The sequence below is a fragment of the Sander lucioperca genome, chromosome 20 (genome assembly GCF_008315115.2).
Source record: "Sander lucioperca isolate FBNREF2018 chromosome 20, SLUC_FBN_1.2, whole genome shotgun sequence".
In the NCBI taxonomy this organism is placed as follows: Eukaryota; Metazoa; Chordata; class Actinopteri; order Perciformes; family Percidae; genus Sander; species Sander lucioperca.
Window position 1 is genome coordinate 8009270 of NC_050192.1, and position 19083 is coordinate 8028352.

At 41.2% G+C, this 19083-nt stretch overlaps 1 protein-coding gene across 9 annotated transcripts in view; it reads left to right on the plus strand.

Moving 5' to 3' along the window:
• The window catches only part of anks1b (ankyrin repeat and sterile alpha motif domain containing 1B), a 233045-nt gene that overhangs the window by 105135 nt on the left and 108827 nt on the right, over positions 1-19083 (plus strand). For 7 of the 9 annotated variants that reach the window (XM_031313332.2, XM_031313331.2, XM_031313333.2 and 4 more), the window contains one exon: positions 16286-16442. In XM_031313332.2, the coding sequence (XP_031169192.1) occupies positions 16286-16442 (157 nt within the window). Of the gene's footprint in view, positions 1-9752; positions 9770-10022; positions 10103-16285; positions 16443-19083 lie in introns of those variants that run through there. The other 2 variants (XM_035996010.1, XM_031313339.2) reach the window with 2 other exon arrangements.

Genomic DNA, 19083 nt, shown 5'->3' on the forward strand with positions numbered 1-19083 from the left:
TATCGATCTTTCACTTTATATTTTAGCAGAAGTGTACTAACCTTTGTATCGATTGTCTAGCTGTCACTCAAGACTGTCAGTCAAAGAGCTGGACTTGTCTAACAAGTCAGCTAGAAAAAAAAGATCCCTGCACAACAATGTCTAAACTTTAGTTTAATATGTAAAAAACATTTTAAAGGCCCCCAAACTGTATTTATTTTTTTAATCAGCTGCAAGTGATTAGCCTCGTGAGACCGTCCTGATCTCGCGAGCTCCAGTTTTCCACTCGCAGATCAGTCTGGCATCTTGAGACAGAGAAAATTTGGAGCCGTTCGCCAAACGACCGACCAATCAGCGTTGGTTTTGAGGCGGGTTTAGGTGTGATGTAACGAGAAGCAACTGTTCAGTCTAAACAACATGGCGGCTTCCACAGATGAGATGAGCGTAGCAATCGCGCAAGTTTTATCCGAATTAGAAAGTATTCCTTTATTGAAAGAAGAGAAAAAACAGCACTGGAGGCTTTTCTCGGAGGAAAAGATGTTTTTGCTCTTCTCCCGACTGGTTTCGGCAAGAGTTTGACATATCGTTGATCTGATTGGTTGATTTTGCCCGTCTATCACCAACATAGGTGGTGATAGACAGATGGTTTATCCAATCAGCTAACCAGTATTTTCGCCCCTTCCCAAAAGTTCTCCAACGGAAAGTTCCCAGATGGATATGCCGAGCAAATGCGAAGCAATCCATCTGGCAGAGTCAGGTTAGCAAGTGATGGCATCCTCCATACATTTCTGCAAAACTATTTCAGTTAATTAACATGAGAGATTTTGATATGTCTGTGCTCTTCTCAATGGTAACGTGAGTGGGGCTCTGTTGGAAAAAAATCTTGCAAAAAGCGTCATTTTTGTTCACCAGTCCAAGTTTGGCATTAAAAAAATCTGAATCAGAAGATAGTTGTAGTGTTTGGCTTGTGTTGTCAGTGAGAAACCACTGTAAATCAAAATCTGAAATGAAAACACAGTCTTGATAAAGCAGTTTTCCATTTTTTTGTGTAAATTATTATTGAGTAAAGATGTTTTTTTCTCCTAGTGTTGCTTACAGTATGTAGTCAAATATATTTAATATTTTCATACAAAAATGTAAAGCAGCATTAACAGATTTTATTTTTGGCCCTTTTCAGTTTTAATATATAATGCTGTAAAATAAACCAGCACCGCAAACAACATCTTCCAAAATGAACACACTTTGTTAAAACAATCAAAAAAAAACCCTGAACAATATAACCTTTATGGCGGTAATATTTTTTGCAGAAATATCGTATCCGCTACCTGCATTAGTTTTAGAAAAGCATATCTAATAGACTGCAATCAAGTGTGTTTTTCTTTAAGTAAGTGTGCACATGCCAAAGCAGGTGCATGCACAAATTAAATGTACGTGATTATTAATGTTTCAATGTATAATACACCTGTCAGACTGTGCTGCATTACATTAACCAGAAAAACAGGATAGAGTGCACTCTGTTCCAAGCTAATGAATATGGCATGTAATTTGTGTGTGTGTGTGTGTGTGTGTGTGTTCTTGTTTAACTACATTTGTGGGGTCCAAAAACCGGGAATACAGTATAGCCTACTTGTGGGGTCCGGACAGCTTTGTGGGGCCAAAATGCTGGACCCCACAACTTTAAAGGGCTGTTTGAGGGTTAAGACTTGGTTTTAGAATTAGGTTATGGTTAGGGTAAAGGTTAAGGTTAGGCATTTATGGCGTTTTTCCATTACATGGTACCTGCTCGACTCGCCTCGACTCTACTCGCCTCGACTCGACTCAACTCGACTCGACACACTGTGTGTCCGTTTTCCATTGCAGATTTTAGCGTGGCTGGTCGTCTTGCCGGCTCGACGCACACACCAGCGCACAAGTATAAACATCAGGCCATTTGAGCTTGTTTTACAGTTCTGTGGAGGCTCCATGCAGAGCTTTCGCCGTAGCCTATGTAATATGTGGCCTGATGTTTATACTTGGTGGTGCGTTGAGCCAGCATGTGTGTGTGTACGTAGGCTACGGCGAAAGCTCTGCCTGGAGCCTCCGCAGAACTGTAAAACAAGTGGCGCTGCAGTAAACTGCCGTGACTTAACGCGACACACACACAGAACGTTGAAGGTGTGTTGTTGTTGCCACAGCCAGAAGACACATTTAGTTTCAGAAGAAGCTGGAGGCAGCAAAAAAAAAAACACAGCTGGCTAAACTGTTTAAAAATAGCGGGTTTGTTCAGGACACCCCCCGTCTGTCGCTTTCACGTCACCTTTTCGGCTCGCCTCAGCTCGCTTGGAACCTCGACTGAGGAGGTACTAAAAAAAGTACCTGTTAGCAGGTACCAGGTACTTTTTTTCGTAATGGAAAACCAAAAAAGGCGAGGCGAGTCGAGGCGAGTCGAGCTGGTACCATGTAATGGAAAAGCGCCATTAGTTGTGATGGTTAAGGTTAGGGTAAGGGGCTAGGGAATGCATTATGTCAATGACGGGTCCCCACAAAGATAGTGAGACGCACAATGTATGTGTGTGTGTGTGTGTGTGTGTGTGTGTGTGTGTGCGCGCGCACGCATACGTGCCTACATAAGGACGCTTTCCTTGTTGTGAATTCTCGTTGCCCGCCTCAGGTTTCCTCCCACCATCGCCATGCGGAACGCCAACTGATGCCAAAGTGTGTATGGAGGAGGTTTCCTCAGCAACGTCGACTTTAATAAAGAAGTTCAGACCTAAGTGAAGTAGAGAGAAAGACAATGAACAGATGTGAGAAAAATATTCAGATAGAGCAAGGTCGGCAGGGTTGCCAGGCAACACAGAATTCATAAGGTATCAGGCGTGGGATGTCGACCATTGAAAAATCTCAATCAGCATCAGCAGATGTCGTCAGAAGATATGTGCGTCAGCGTTTCCCTTCTGTGTCCCCGAGCTTCACTCCTCTTTTCACCACCTTTTACTTCTTCTTCCTGTTTTTTTTTTTTCTCCATCCCTCTCTTTCTCCACACTCGCACTTTCCAATTACATTTCTCTTTCTCCATTTTTCCTGGTTGGCTGCTGACCTTTTAATGTTCTCAGCCCAGGGAGTTTTGAAGGAGTTGAGGGGAGAGGGGGGACTCTTGGAAATGGACGAGGACTCTTGGAGATGTTAAGGAACATCAAAGGCAGGTGTTTCTGAGAGGGCAGAGATTATGTGGAGAGCTTTAGAAGCCTGTAAATGAAGGACTGAATGTGCTCTGTGGGAGTAAACGGTTTGGGTTCATACGTTTTCTAATATCTAATTTGAGTAGTTCAGTATTCAGAATCAGAATCAGAAAAAGCTTTATTGCCAAGTACGTTTACACACACAAGGAATTTGTCCTGGTGCTGTAGGTGCATGTCACATTAAAGCAACACGCACAGACACACCGAGTCGCCATATATGCGGCGCCAAAACAACTCTCACTTAACTCTTGCAGGGAGAATACAGCATCACATGAGGAGAGGAGAGGGGAAAAAAAAAGCAACTCTCAGACTGTCCTCATAAAGATAAGAACAGTGTTGGAACAGGAAAAAAACACCTCAGCACATAGGCACACAAACAGTACATTTGCACTGCTGAACATAACATAACATAACATAACATAACATAACATAAATGTACAGTTGCACATTTGGCTGCGAAGGCATTGGACTGGGGAGAGGGTAGGTTGGGGGAGTTTGGCCTGCTGAGAAACGCACAGCCCGGCAGTCCCACTAGTGACCCAGTCCGCAGAATGTTATAGCGAAAACACAGCACGTTGCCATGGTGACACCCTTGAACAGTCCAGAACCGATACGACAATCAGCAGGCAGTGGGGAAGACGGGGGAGGAACCAAGAGCGTCTCGCTTGCAGAGCCCCAACAGGGTGACTGTTTGTTCCAAGATACGGCCTTGGCAAGGCCGTTCAGGATAAGGGAGCCGAAAGATTAAATTTGTTATGTCTACGCGAATGGCTGCTCTAATTTAAACATTCATTCTATTGTCCAACTACACACTGTTCAACTGGTCAATTTTTCTTTCCAAATCCATGACCTTCCTCATGATGGTAACCAAGCCGCGGGTCATCATTACCATGTTGTTTTCCATCACGCGATTAATAGTCCCAGTTTGCAAACTGATCGCTTTTCCGACAGCTTTAGTCAGGCCAGGCAGCTTCCTTGGGCTTTGGACAGCTACCAAAGTCTTTCCAATGCTTCGATAAACCAGAGCGAAGCATCCTCCAATCAGCAACATTCCAGTTATCAGGGTTCCAAATAGGTAGATATCCTCAACGTCCTCCACGGAAAGAGCAGAGAGACACACGACACGCCGTTTCTCCCAGCCGTCCATCGTATACCCTGCAGCAAACTTCCCGTCAGGACATGCTGGCTCACCCGAACCAGTGCTCCTCCTCGAGAATACAGTGACAATTGCGTTGAGAGACCAGTTAATCAATTCCATGATTTTTAGGTATTTGTAGAGCCTTGCAGGGAGAGTCTCTAAAAAGTTAACAGCAGACAACACAAGACAAGATAGCAAGCAGGGTAGGCCTGGGAGGGAGAGGGAGAAAAAGCGACCGCCTTCGCTGAGAGCTGGAAAGATGGAGAGTTAGGCTGTAATAATAATGCCATTATATATTTTGAGCTATAGTGCGCAGTTTCTGTCTCCCCTACTAAGTAATGACAACAAAACTGTCGGCGCGTCCACATGATACAAGCCTTCCGTGATCGCGCAAGCCTTCATTAATATCAAAAAGTTACGCACTCAAGCTTTAGAGCAGCGGTTTGATTAGCTGTTGTCCCCTGGTTGCAGTTTTTGTGATAAGTTAAAATGTATGCGTGTGGTGAGAAGCGTATTTATTGGGGTAAAAATGGGAATGTTTTTTTAATTAATTTTATTGTGAATCGATGTTTCTGCCTTTTATTTTGTGGATTTTAATTAGGTATTCATTTTATTAGATTAAAACACTAATTAAAATGTAAAATACAAACCTCAAAATTCAGCCTACTTTGTTATTCTACTCTTGTCTTTTTTTCCTTGCAGTTATTTCCCACTTCTCCTTTTCTCTCTCTGCGGGACGTGATGCAGCTCTGTGCTTACACTTAGTTCTTGTTAACGGCTTTATGCCCTGCACACTCTGTAGCTATAGACTGTCTTCCTGTCAACCTAACCTTCAACACACACACACCTATAGCTGCTGTCAAATACTTTTTTACTGAAATAGATTGGCACACACAGGCACACATAGATATGCTGCCCGTGAGATGTTCTGTGTGTGTGTGTGTGTGTGTGTGTGTGTGTGTGTGTGTGTGTGTGTGTGTGTGTGTGTGAAGCCTGACATACCTCGACATATCTCGTCGTCCTTGAGGTAAACAGGAAAAGGAAGACAAGATTGGAGAAAGAGGCTTAGGAGCTTCAATAAATAAAGACCACCAACAGGGAAAAAGTGCCCCCCACAGTACTAGCACTACCGTATATTAAAACAACCATGCCACTGGTGTTGAAGTGCCCTTGAGCAATGCATGAAATCCTATAATGCTTCAGAAGAGCCTGTGTGCAATCATTTAGTGCTGTTGTGTGTCCAAACCAAGCTGACATTCCAGGGATTTACACACAAAGCACATTCACACACACAGGTGACAGGCAGAGATATGGGGAGCATTTGCTTTTTTGTGTATTTATGTATAAATGAAATATGTTTTAATTAGACTATTCTGGCCTTCCTATTTAAACAAGACAAACACCATGAGTGATTTACTAAATTCATATTTAAAGTAAATGTATTGTGCACAAGCAGATGTATGTGTAAAACATATTGTCTGAGTCTTGATGTAAATGTAGAGTTCATATTTCATATGAAATATTGTATTGTGGCCCCAGATGACAATGCAGCGCTAACGATGGTAGCACACAGTTGCTGTTGGAAAAAAAGTTAAATTTAATCAAATCAGTAGTCTAGAGATTTATGAGTCCCTGGAAAAGAGTCACTGGTCATTGTTAAAGCAATAATTCAACATTTTAGGAGATTTGCTTTCTTGCTAAGAGTCAGATGAGTTATTTAGTAAGATTAGTGCTACTCATGTTTGTACAGTAAACATGAAGCTACAGCCAACATGCTAACATTTTCTTATTAGCGCTGAACACAAAGTACAACTGAGACTAATGGGAATGTGATTAGTGTGGCATGTATTTTAGATATTTCAGTCTGGATAAAAGTGGTGGACTGACATTGCCATTGCCATTCATGCATGGCTAAAAATCAGCCTACCTACCTTCACCTCAAAAGCTAAGTAACAGATATAAGAGTGGTATTGATCTTTTCATTTAAATCATTAAAAAAAAGATGACTTTTCCCAAAAATGTCTTTTCCCAAAAATGTCAACGTATTACTTTTAAGACGTATGTGGAGACCTCAGCAGGTTATAATGAAGACATTATTATACAGGATGTAGGAAGAATCACAAGTTGTTTCTGAGCTACAGTTTAATGTCACAGACCCAGACCTGGATGTCTTAAGGAGAATTACTTTGTGACAGATAATTTGAGGTCTAATGTTCCACTTCCTTCTCCTCTTTCTGACCTTTGTTCTCTTACCTTACATGTCATTTGTCTTTATTTCATTACTTCCAGTCTTTATTTCTCTCTCTGGCTGAATTGAACATCTATAGGGGATTCATGGTGCCCTTACAGATATGTGCTAAACCACTGAGCACTGTTAGAACTGGATGCTTTATAAGGAAAGGAGTTTTTGCATATGTCACATACAAATTGTAGATTTTTAGTGATTCAAATTACAATTACAGAACCTACAACATCTCTGTAAAAAACAGAAGTGCTTATGGGATCCCCAACACACAACATAATAAATATACACACACACACACAATATTTCACTATCCCAGAAACAAAGGCAGAACAGCTGTCATACTGTGTGTTCAAGGATGCTGTGAATCTGATGGGAAGTAAGCATCCCCTAAAACAATTTCCTGTATCATGATTGCTATTAAAAGCACAGCACCCATTAAAGTAATAAGAAGGAGAAAACAAAATTGGCACTCTGGGTCACCACTCTGGTACACAAAGAACAAGGAGAACTCATTCAGCAAAACAAGCGAGTTACTGAGTGCCCTTTTATTACCTCCGCCAAGGAGGTTATGTTTTCAATTTGTTTATCAGCAGGATTATGGAATAAAATGATTTTCATGTTGCATGGTGGAAGCATTTTGTTAGTTAACGATGTTTTGTTAACATTGTGAGATCGGTCATGGCCGATATATGCATCAACCCCTGGTACATACAGAAATGTGCACGTGCCTAAACAACATTTTGAGAAAAAACATCAAAAAGAGAGAACAAAATTTATTAATGCAAATGCTTATCTAATCTCTTCTTGTCTCATCTTCTCCTAGTATGTATTGAAATGTTTCATTAAACCTTTGTTACTGTTTGTAGAACATCAAAGTGTTCAAACTGCAGCACACACATATATACCTGAAACTTTCAAAGTTGTCAGGCTTGCAGTTAAACACAGTGAAAGTTTGGTCACACAGCGGTGGCTCTCTGTCAGCGGCCTCTTGCTCTGGCTGCTTGCCGTGTCTGTGGGATTAAGCGCGGAGCCAGGGGAAGCCACAGTTAGAGCTTTGCTCAATACAGCAGCCGTCATGGGGAATGTGAAGGGTGTTATTTTCTAAGGAGTGACTGTCACTGTCCTGTGGGTGGCTCAGCTAGCTGATTTCTGTGGGATTAGCCAGCCATGGAGGGAAATCCAATTCTGCAAAGCAATCCCTGCTCACTGCTCTGACCAACGCGCACCACTACTATTCCACTCTTTACCTCCTCCTCTCTCATTTCTCATGAAGATCAACAAGTGCCCTCTATATTTCTCTCTTATCTCATCTTTTTCACGCCTGTATTCCTCATGTCTTAAGTCCTGCCATTAACCTTTTATCTACATTTTTGCTCAACATTTCTGGATAAATAATATATATATATTGGAAGTGTTACATCGGAACAAATATCTTGGTGAACAGTCGGGTGCAGTGACTGTGTGCAGCTTCCCTGAAGTCTTGTCATCACAGTGACGTTCTCTGTAAGGTTTTGAACCATCGTGCCTGTACAGAGACAAATGTCTATGCTCACAACCATATCTAGAATCGAGCACTATAGCTGAAGACGCTGCACAGAGGTAATGGTAACCTATTGATAGTCAAGAAAAAGCTGCAGATATGATATTTCCATTATTTTTGTACTTGTTTGCACTATCCATTGCTGCTGCAACATTGTGAATTACCCTATTGTGGGATTAATAAAGGATTTTTTAATCTCTGAATCTTGAATTAGACTCAGCTTTACTTGGTGTTAGTTCTAATTAGCATGCTTACACGCTAAGCTAAGATGGTTAACATGGTGAACATGAGACCTGCTTAACATCAGCATGTTAGCATTATTATTGCAAATATGTTAGCTTTTAACTTTGAGCAGAGCCAGGCTAGCTCATTCCCCTGCTTTTAGTATTCATGCTAAAATAGGCTAATTAACAACACAGTCATGACATTAGTGCTAATCTGCTCATCACACTCCCTGAAAAGGTGTATTTGCCGTCGTATCAGCTTGAGTCAGGGAATGGGCTGTCTTTTGCCGCCTTCCAGTTTTAGATGCTGCAATCTTTTTTTAATTTTTCATCTCTTTTTTTTTGTTGGTCAGTGTGTCTCTCCAGTACTGCCCTCTCATGACTGCACCTCTCTCTCTGTCTCTCCTCTTATTGAGGGCCTCAGAGGGCCCTTTGTCCTCTCTGGTGTCCACCCCTCCCTTTTCTCTCTAATCAAATAGCCTCCGTGAGGAAATGCCAGCAAATTATAGCCTCTATTCATATCTGATGACCTATGAACTCAGTATACAGTGGGAAGCAATGGTTGAGTTGTGACTGCTACAGTATACATGAAGGGTTAAACAGAGACAGAGAGGAAGAGAGAGTCACAGGAATTAAGACTGTTTGATAGAAGTTCCTCGGACGTGACCAAAGCAGCAGCACATTTCCTATTTGGGTTATCAGCTATACACGCACGCACCGTATATAATACAAGCAGACTCAATTATGCATACACAGAGAAACACACAAACAAAGTATGCACATAGGCTCTTACATGATCACACACATCATGTATCTGCTGCAAGCAGAAAGACACCACACTGTGTTATTACACAGATATAATCACACACCGTTACATACTATTTTTTGGTCACGTGCAGGCGCCTTGAGACACACACACACACACACATACACACATACACACACACACACATACATACATACATACATACATACACACACACACACACACACACACACACACACACACACACACACTCTTAATCTGGCCTCTGCAGTTGGTCGGGAGCTGCATACGACCTGCTAATTAGTGGCCAGAGTAGGCCTCTGTTTGTCTGCTCTCTTCCTGTTCAGCTCAGACACAAGTTTCTCTGTGTCCTATCTCTGCCCTGAAAGATAGAGAGGGAAGGAGGGTGGAGGGAGGGAAATGAATCAAGACCGAGTGCGTTTGTTTGTACGAGGGACTGCTCATATCGAACCGCGTGAAGACTTTTCTCCCACTTTTTAAATCCGTCTGACCCCCTCCAAGGCTGAGCGGTAAGAAGAGGTGAGATACATCAAAATATCAGATAGCTAAACCTGTTGTCACACTGCTGGATTAATTTCAACTCTAGATCTTCTGGCTGCTCCTAGGCTTCACTCTGGACTTTCCTGGATTTCTTTCCAGTGAGTGTCCTCTTTGAGATTGAGCGCACAGTAGTTTTCTGCTGGCGAAAGAATAGCTCAAACGTAAAGCTTGTTGCTCACCTCAATGCAGCTTAGTTGGATATTTTACCATTGCCTTCTTGCCGTACTGTGTGTGAGAAATCAAGCATGTTGCTTGTACTTGACTTGCATTTCTGTGTGTTTTTTTCTATGTTTCTGTGTGTGAGGAACTCACTGCTCCTAACTTAATACACTCCCACTTCCTCTGCTTCCCTTCCTCAGTACAAACTCATTTTCCTCTTCCCGCTCTGTCTCCTGCTCGTGTCCTTTGGATTCTCTGACACAAACTCCAAAGTAAGTGTTGAGTTGGATCCTGGTGTCCTTTGATCTACCTGTGTTTACATCCCTCCCTGTCTTTACCCAGGGCGTTGGGTTTTGCTACCCCTGTCAGCTTTGGCCTCTCTTTCTGTTGGAGATTTAGAGTAACGGGAATAATGAGAGATGAAGTGAAAGAGAGAGATAAGAGACAGGAAAAGTGCTGAAGGGTAGGCAAGAATAGACCGAGCACATGGTGACAGTACACGCTATTAGTGATTCTTCGTCTTTTCTTTCATTTCATTTACTGCTTTCTATCTATTCCCTCTCTCCTTTTAATTGTATTTCTCTATCTGTAGACACTACAGAGGAATCTCTTTCCTAAACTCATTCTGTCTTGGAGCTTGTCTCATGTGCTTTCTTCAGCGCCTCTATTAATGATGCTACTCCACCTGTGGCATTTTAAAACTTCCCGTATTTCATTGTTAATTCATGGTGACATCTTGGTAATTACAGCAAACAAATGAGACCATGGCTGTGATGTTTGATAGCCTCAATCTCACGGCTGTCTTTCATCAGAAATATTAGAGCTAGGGTCATGTTTTTACACATTTCCCATTAATCCTGTCACGTCCTGTTTAAAGACGATGCTCTCGCTTTGTCTCTGTTTTGATTTGAATCTACTTTCACTTCCAGTAACATTGTAACTTTATCTTGATTTGTTCTGAAGAACTGCACCCTCTTCCAGCCTCGTGCAAGTGACACACACACTGTTGCACTTTTATGTTCTTTCAAGGAACCAGGTTACTCCAAGGAATCGAGTTATGCAGGAATTCGAACATGTTCTGTAAATCCATGTTTACATGCAGCAGTCAATAATCAGGTTCCTCCCCTACCTTATCCTTATTTTGGAAGAATTATTTTCATACTTTAACTGTAATAGTGATGCAATGTGTTGAGTGTGTGTCGAAGGGCTGATGGTGCAGTGAGAGGACAGGCTCTGTAGTGAGAGCACAGCTTTTTGTGTTTGAATTGTAAGAAATTGAAACTGACTTTGACTTCTAGAGCCCACTTTGTGATGGTTTCAGTCTGAGTCAGACTTTGGATGGAATTATTTTGAATATGAGGATTATGTGTTTAAATGTTGCTGTCATAGCAACCCTTTCTCTGAGAAATTACAACTAATATGCAAAGGCAAATATGTTTTGTATGAATCTTAATTCTGCAGGGATTACGTTTTCTGACAATATTGTGAGGAAGATTATTGTATCTGCCAAGTTGCAGAATGATATTGAATGTTTCTGCAAAAAAATGTGCACTGACTGTTTCTCACTATATTTCTCACCACTATATCATTTATTTTTCCTGCACTATCTGCACGCAGCAACTAGAGCAGGATGTGTTTATATTTAAGCACTTTCAGTTTTTTTTTTAATGTTAGGGTTTGTGGTCTTGGCTAAATATTAAAAAAGTAAAAAGTGACCTAAGTGCGAGACAGGACATACTTTATAAACATTTAACCCAAACCACGATTACACTAACCTTAACTGAACTACTCGTTGCCTGACCCTTACCAAATGCAGCACTCTGGAGGCAAACCTCAGTCTACAGTCTCACTCTAGTGTCCTGCGTTTTGTACACTCTGCAACTAGCAGAGGTTGCTGTTTCCATTCCATTCCAGCGTACAATACCTGGCAAAAAAAATGACAAGTATCTACCCCAATTACAGAATCCTGGTTTCTGGTTTACATGGCGTTTTAGAAATCAGGATACTGCCGAAAGCCAAGCTTAAATAGGCTACCTAAGTGCATGTCAACACAATGTATGAAATGCAGTTTAGTGGTTTGTTGAGGCCACCTCTTGCTTTCGAAATCACAATTTGACTAAACCCTCAAAATGAATATGAAGATGATTAATGGCTCCTTTAATCTGAGCTGTCAGATACAATTTATAATTCAGAGTCTTTATGTACTGTAGGAGCAGGGAACTCGCAGCAGCTCTGTATGGCTCCATCAGAGTGCTCTCAGCCTTCTTTCAGCTCTGTGAGTGAAATCTGCACCTAACCAGGTTGTCACGTCAAATCTGTATCAGCTGAGGCCAGGCCACAGTGAAGGCATAAAAGACTGACTGGGTCTCTATTAGCTGGTAATGGCAGTCTAATTGAGTGCTGATGGGGATGGAAAAGGAAGGGGGAACTGGGGGGGGGGGGGCTTAGTTTGTAGACCTTTTAATAAAATGTTGTGTGAAATAAGTCTCAGATTGAGTGTGAGTGAGAGAAATCATCAAGGGACTGATTGTTCTGTCATCCAGAATGATTAATCCATTTTGAGTGTGCTCAGTGTGTGATTGATGGCCTGGTGCAGTCTGGGTAATGTAGTAGCAGATGATGAAAGGAAGATTAATGGTTGTTGAATGAGGAAAGGAGGCTGAGAGGGAGAGGGGGGGGGAGAGAGAGAAAGAGAGAGAGAAAGAGTCAGAGGGTTGAGAGATTTATGTGGCGCACGGTTGAGAACTGTCGTAACCACAACTTAATACTATGGTGACATGGGGAAAGGTACAACCAGGGGCAGGTTGCCAAGTGACACTTCGGAAATGATGATAGAGTGTTGTGTTAAAGGGAAAAGGCAGACATCAGGAGGCTGCGTTGCTTTAAAGAAATGTTTTGTCTCTTTGGCTGAAATGACGCTCGTCCCTGTAACCTTTTCCCCTGCTTCACATCACTCACTCTTGTTTTTCATTCTTTCTGGGTACACATCTGCCTCAGAGATAAGGGACCTTTTGGTCCTCAGCTCTCTCTTGGAGCCCTTTGGGTCTCAACCTTTTCACCAATGCTGCAGCAAAATGCAATCTGAAATTCTCCTCGAATACCCGAAGAGAACACCATTATATAACGGGCCCAAAGAAACTTTTCCTTACATGTTACTCTGAATCAATCACCTCCAAATGAAGAATTTCTTCGAAATGAAGTCCCTTTTGGTAAAAATCATTTAATTGAATATGCAAATTACAATTTAAGCAGTTGGCAGATACTCTATTCAGAGAGACTAACAATAAGCCTAACAAACAGCATTGATTAAGAAAAGTAAACCAGAACAACATCGTTGCTATTAACAGTAATAACATACTGTCAGAAATGACAACTGATTTTTTTTGTAGTGTGTTTCAGGATTTACTTTTTTTTTTGTGAGGGCCGTATCATAAAATGGATAGAGGTTACATTTATTTATTTTTTAAGATTAATTAAAATGTACTCATTTAATTAATAGTTGAATCATTTAATTAAGTAATTATGCATGTAATTAAGTTATTATATTTTACTCATTTACAGATTATATATTTTCATTTTGCCTTTCCAAGACAGTTAAGAGAGAGACCGGAAAGGATGCCGGCTACAGTAAGAGACTATCCAACACTAAAAAATATATTTGTTCATGTTGTTGCTCGTACTCCTGGTCGCATTGATTGGTAAACCTGCTTGCAGGTCTCTTTCTCTGTTGTGTTTGAGGGAATTTTGTGCCCCGTTTCTCATCAGTTCTTTTGCTGTTTTTTGAATTCATTCACACCATGTGTGAAGCTATTGCACCGTCAGAGGATAGATCTTAAAGTGGCCATATTATGCCCATTTTCAGGTTCATAATTGTATTTTGAGGTTGTACCAGAATAGGTTTACATGGTTTAATTTTCAAAAAACACCATATTTTTGTTGTACTGCACATTGCTGCAGCTCCTCTTTTCACCCTGTGTCTCTGTTTTAGCTACAAAGTGAGACCTCTCACTGCTATAACATCTTGGTTGGCAGTCGCGCATGCGTAGTAGCTAGGTAAGATCACATCATCTAGCTAGCTGTTTGTTTCTACAACTTCAATAGTACAAGGCAGGATTAGCCGGGAGACTTCTTCTAAACGAGGGCACACTTCCAACTTTGTGTGTAATACCTGCAGAATAGGGACATGTAAGTAGTTCTTTTGTAGATTATGGTGAACTAGTGTGTGTTGTAACAATGCTTTGCCATTCAGAACGAGCTAGCATGCTATGGTTAGCCACCTCGTTTTGGCTAGTGACATAAAAAGCCGTGCCGATTTTGAACAGCTCACCCGGAGACTGAAGGCAGGACACATTCAGAAACCCATATCTCACTCAAAACAGCATGGATGGTTTTTTTTTTCAAATTTGTATGCGTGTGGAAGCACCAGAGACACAAAATAACACCCCAAATCCCAGAAAAAGTGATTTTTTTTTTTTTCATAATATGGGCACTTTAAAGCGTACCTCTCGCCAAAATGCAACCTAGGGTCTTTTTGTGAATGTACCCGATTCAAACTTTTGCTTAAAAGCATAATGAGGATGGAAGCGCCACTTTTAAGATTGACCGTATTTTCGATTTCGGTCAAATGGCCTTTTGAATGGGAGTGCTAGGGGCACTTGTATGCTAGCCTCAAAATAGCTATTTTTAAAACACTAAGAAGGCTCGACGCAACATGAAACTTTGCTCGAAGTATCACCAGGGGCTCTACACCTTAACGAAAGCATTGAGAACATTGTTTGTGTACCCAGAGTTTACTAAAAAAGGTTTTGAACAACTCACCGTAGCTCTTGTTGTTTCCAGCCGCTACCACCTCAGCAGTCAAAACGAGTCGATATCAAAACAAGTAGCCCCAGATTTAGTATATCCCTTGTGCACCGGTGTAGTTAAGGTGTACAGCCCCTGGTGATACTTCGAGCAAAGTTTCATGTTGCGTCGAGCCTTCTTAGTGTTTTAAAAATAGCTATTTTGAGGCTAGCATAAAAGTGCCTCTATCGCTCCCATTCCAAAGGCCATTTGACCGAAAAACGAGAATACGGTAAATCTTAAAAGTGGCGCTTCCGTCCTAAATATGCTTTTAAACGAAAGTTTCACTCGGGTACATTCACAAAAAGACCCTAGGTTGCATTTTGGCCAGAGTTACGCTTTAACAACAGCCCCCACCTTTCATCAGTTAGGGAGTTAATACATTGAAAAAAAGCCATTGTATCTCTCTATAAAACATATCTGTAAAATGTTACAGGATTTTGCGGTGTAGCTATTTTCTTGCACATTTATCACATAAAACCCTTAAATCTAAAAATGATGGACTGATTCTTACCAGATTAATCAACATACGATTCCCTGTTACTTATCCCTAATCTTTGCCAGTCTCACAGTTTTGTAGGAGATGGAAGTTGAGAAATTGAGACTGAAGAGGTCAAAACTCCAGCAACACTGGTAGTATATAGAACAACTTTATTGTAAGGCCAGTGCTTGCAGTGAGAGACTGGATGATGTTGGTGTAGTGTTGTTCTTTCACAGTGAGTGCGTCTCAGAGTCGCATAATAGAAGCAGAGTGGGGTTTTTGTCACAGCTTCACCTACATACAAGGTGCATGGAGAGAGAAAAGAAGTTTAAAGAGGTCAGAACTCCAGCAGCACTTGCAGAGAACCTGATACAGCTTTTTTTCTTTTCTTTTTTTTTTTTTTCAGTAAAACCTCATTGATCAAAGAAAACAAAACCCAAAAGTTCTGAAGGGTCCGTTAAGAGAGAAGCAGAAAGAAAGGTTCAAACTTTTTACAACCCTTTATTTTCAGTGTTTGCTTTGAACATCGCCGTAAATCTTTCATGATAATCCAAATGTGTGAACGACGTGGTTGGACTTGAATGAATAGCCTTGAGCTGAACTGAGAGATTACTGAGCTGATGTGGTGTTTTCTTTTTGTTTCTTCTGATGCACCTCAGGCAAAGATAAACAAAAAGATGGGGACCTGGATATACACTCTTTACCACACATTAGCAAGCTCAAATCAAACGTCTCCTTTTGCTTTTCTTTTGCCGTGTTTGCTGTGCTTTATTTCAGAAATCACATACAGCTAATGAACTCAAATTACTCTTTGGTGTAATATTGTGCATCTAAACTCACTGAGAGGGCTCCTAATTTGCTTTCCAAACACAATTTATCAACATAATACATCATTTATGGGTCTGTTGGAAGGGATAATAGGCCAGTATGGCTCCAGTACATCATTAATAATGGTGGTGTGTTTGTGTTTAGCTCAATGAATGTGGAACTGCTGGTAGTTCCTGCTGGAGTCAGGGTTTTAAACCACTTTTTCCATCAGATTGTGCACACTCTGTTACTGGGTAATGTGGTATGTTTAACGGATTGCCCTTACATTTCTCTGTATGTGTTTTTCTCTCTGCCCTTCTCCCAGGATTCAAAGCGTTCAGCAGAGATTGTCGCCTCGCCATCTCTGGATGTTTTCCTGCCAGAGGACGAGGACAACCCGTATGAGTCCGTGACTACAGCCGTCACACGCAAACCCTGCTCCCTCGATATCAATCACCAGCTCAACGCCTTTCCACGCAATGGTAGGCCAACGCTTCTTTTTTTTTTTTTGAAATCAGTGTGTCACCTGCAGTTTTAGTTCCTAAAAGGCAGATGATGCCATCCTCATGCACTCTTAAAAAGTTAATTATTTCTCATTGTAGTGACTTAGGTAATACTGCACAGTGATGTTTAGTTTCAACCAGGAACTGGAAGCCTCATATGTAATTAAAGTATGCATTTAGTGTTTTTCTTAATCAACTTGTCTGACAGAGGAGCCTTACTCCATTAAAATGTATCATCAATTTGTAGTAAAGTTAAATTTTTTTCTCATAAAGGGATTGCTAACATCAAAGTTGGAAACATTTTGGGGAAAGAAAAAAATCTGTAATAGAACTTCTTGCATAAAGGATCTAGAGTTACAAGTATATTAAATACTCTATTAGTCCTTCCAAACCTCCCTCAGCAAGGTTACTGCTGTGTACTGAGTGCTTGGGTCATGATAATTGCTGCCAGCACTCTCACTCCCTCTTTTTCTTTTACAGTATTTATTTCTTGTGGATCTTTTTACACACTTTGTTTTTGTTCGTTTTAAAAAGTCTACTTAAAATAATTGGACAGCGGAACATATGGTGCCTTCCAGCGTGATCATGTTCGAGAATTCATATGTACATCCCGCTGTTATAAAGATCACAACTTTACGCCAAGTGTATTGTTTATCAACATTAACACAAGTTTTATTGCAATAAATAGGTGTGGAAAATGTGGGAGAGTGTGAGAACAATGTTGTCTGGGATACATTGTTGAATTTATGCCTATAGCAGTGTTTGGATAGGATTTATTTCTTTAGGGGAGGTTGGGTGATCAGATGTTAGTCCTGCCCAGATCACATACTGTATATGTGCGTTTGTTTATCATTCCATATGTTAAGTTCTCTCTGGACAGACACTTTATCACCTTGTGAACATCATCTTAAAAAGGGGAACGCCACCAATTTTCAGTCTGTTTACAGGTTGTTGGAAGCACTGCAACAAAAGTGGAAAAAATTGTTTAAAGGCTTTTGTGGCTTCAGACCAGTGTTTTTTTTTTTTTTAAGATTATTTTTTTGGGCATTTTAGGCCTTTATTTATACAGGACAGCTGAAGACATGAAAGGGGAGAGAGAGGGGGAATGACATGCAGCAAAGGGCCGCAGGGCAGAGTTAGGGCTGGGCGATATGGCCTAAAAAAAACTTCAAATCAATCTGCAGATGTCAAAGAAATTGCTCAAAAAAGTTGTAACTTTATTTTGTTTTAATTTTCTTTATTATGTGTTGAGCCGCAATAGAGCTCCTCAACACCGGCTCCAGTGCGCCACATGGTGCTCCGTCAGGTCAGCGGTAGTTGGTGGTTCAGTTATCCGAGAATAGGTGACTCTGAGCCGGGTACAGAGTACCGTGAGCTGCCGGTAATTTCGAAGGAGATTACATCATGGCAAAAATGTTAGTAAACAGATGCCTATTTACATGTCCAGCAACATTTACATTCATTTTGAATTGTGTTTCTGGTCACCTGATAAATGTAAGTACAAGATTTACTCCTTACTAGCTTTTAGCTCTGTTTTGGTCTTAACCAACTCCTGTCGCTGATTGTGGTTCAGTGGTGAGACTGAACCTAAACAGTCAAACCAAAGCAATGACTGTTGGAAAGAAAGACGCAAAAACAAATCCTTAGAGCTGAGGGGAGGCTGATAATTACCTTCGAGCTCATCACCATGAGCAACACCTTTCACATTACTCATAAGAATTTGATACATTTTGACATAAAAATGTTGAATAGGGGCGCTTTAATATTATCCACTATAATACAAAGCACCTTCTGTAGTTGGCAATGGCTTAAATGCATTCAGAACAACGAGTTGACATGACTACATGAAATACCAAATATTTTTTCTACCCCATCTCTTCCTGGATTATAAATCCTGTCCAAACAAGGCTTTACAGCTGATGTAACTATTCAGCACTTGATTCAGTTCACTTTCCCACTGGCATCAACACGGTCTTCAAAGCTGTTTTCAGTTTAGGATTCAGTGTTGAGCCTCCAGCCTCGGACGCTTCAGTCAATTCTGTTTTCTGTGTCTTGTCAGTTCGGTCTGCTGCGTTATACTTCGACACCCACGACAACAAACGCCCACAATGTGTTCTTCCCTTTCACTCACCTCCCATAGCGATGCTACACACTGCAGGTTGTCACGGCAACTGCATCACCGGCTGGTGAGTCACCTGTATGTTGCCATGGGAACTGCCTTGCTAGTGACACCCCTCTCCTTCCGAGAGGATACTGTAGAGGCTTGTTTTGTGTGCGTGTGACTTGTCCCACGCTTTAGCTTGTCTGTGATTGGCAGGATAGGAGAGTTGAACTGTCCATATACTGTACAGTGTAAAGAGTGTGTGTGTGTGTGTGTGTGTGTGTGTGTGTGTGTAAAATGGGAGGTTAGCAAAGTGTCTTTTGGTAGAAAATTGCTTCACTGACTTAAGTGAGCAGTGTGGGTGTTCGCTTTGTTCTCAGCTCTCTTGAGCGCTGTTACCTGGCCAAATGAAAGAGACACAGAGAAAAAGAGTGAGCGAGACATAAACATGTAATGTGGGAGAGCAAAGCAAGTCAGAAAAACTAAATGCAAATGTTAGAAGACAGAAGAGGTGAGGAA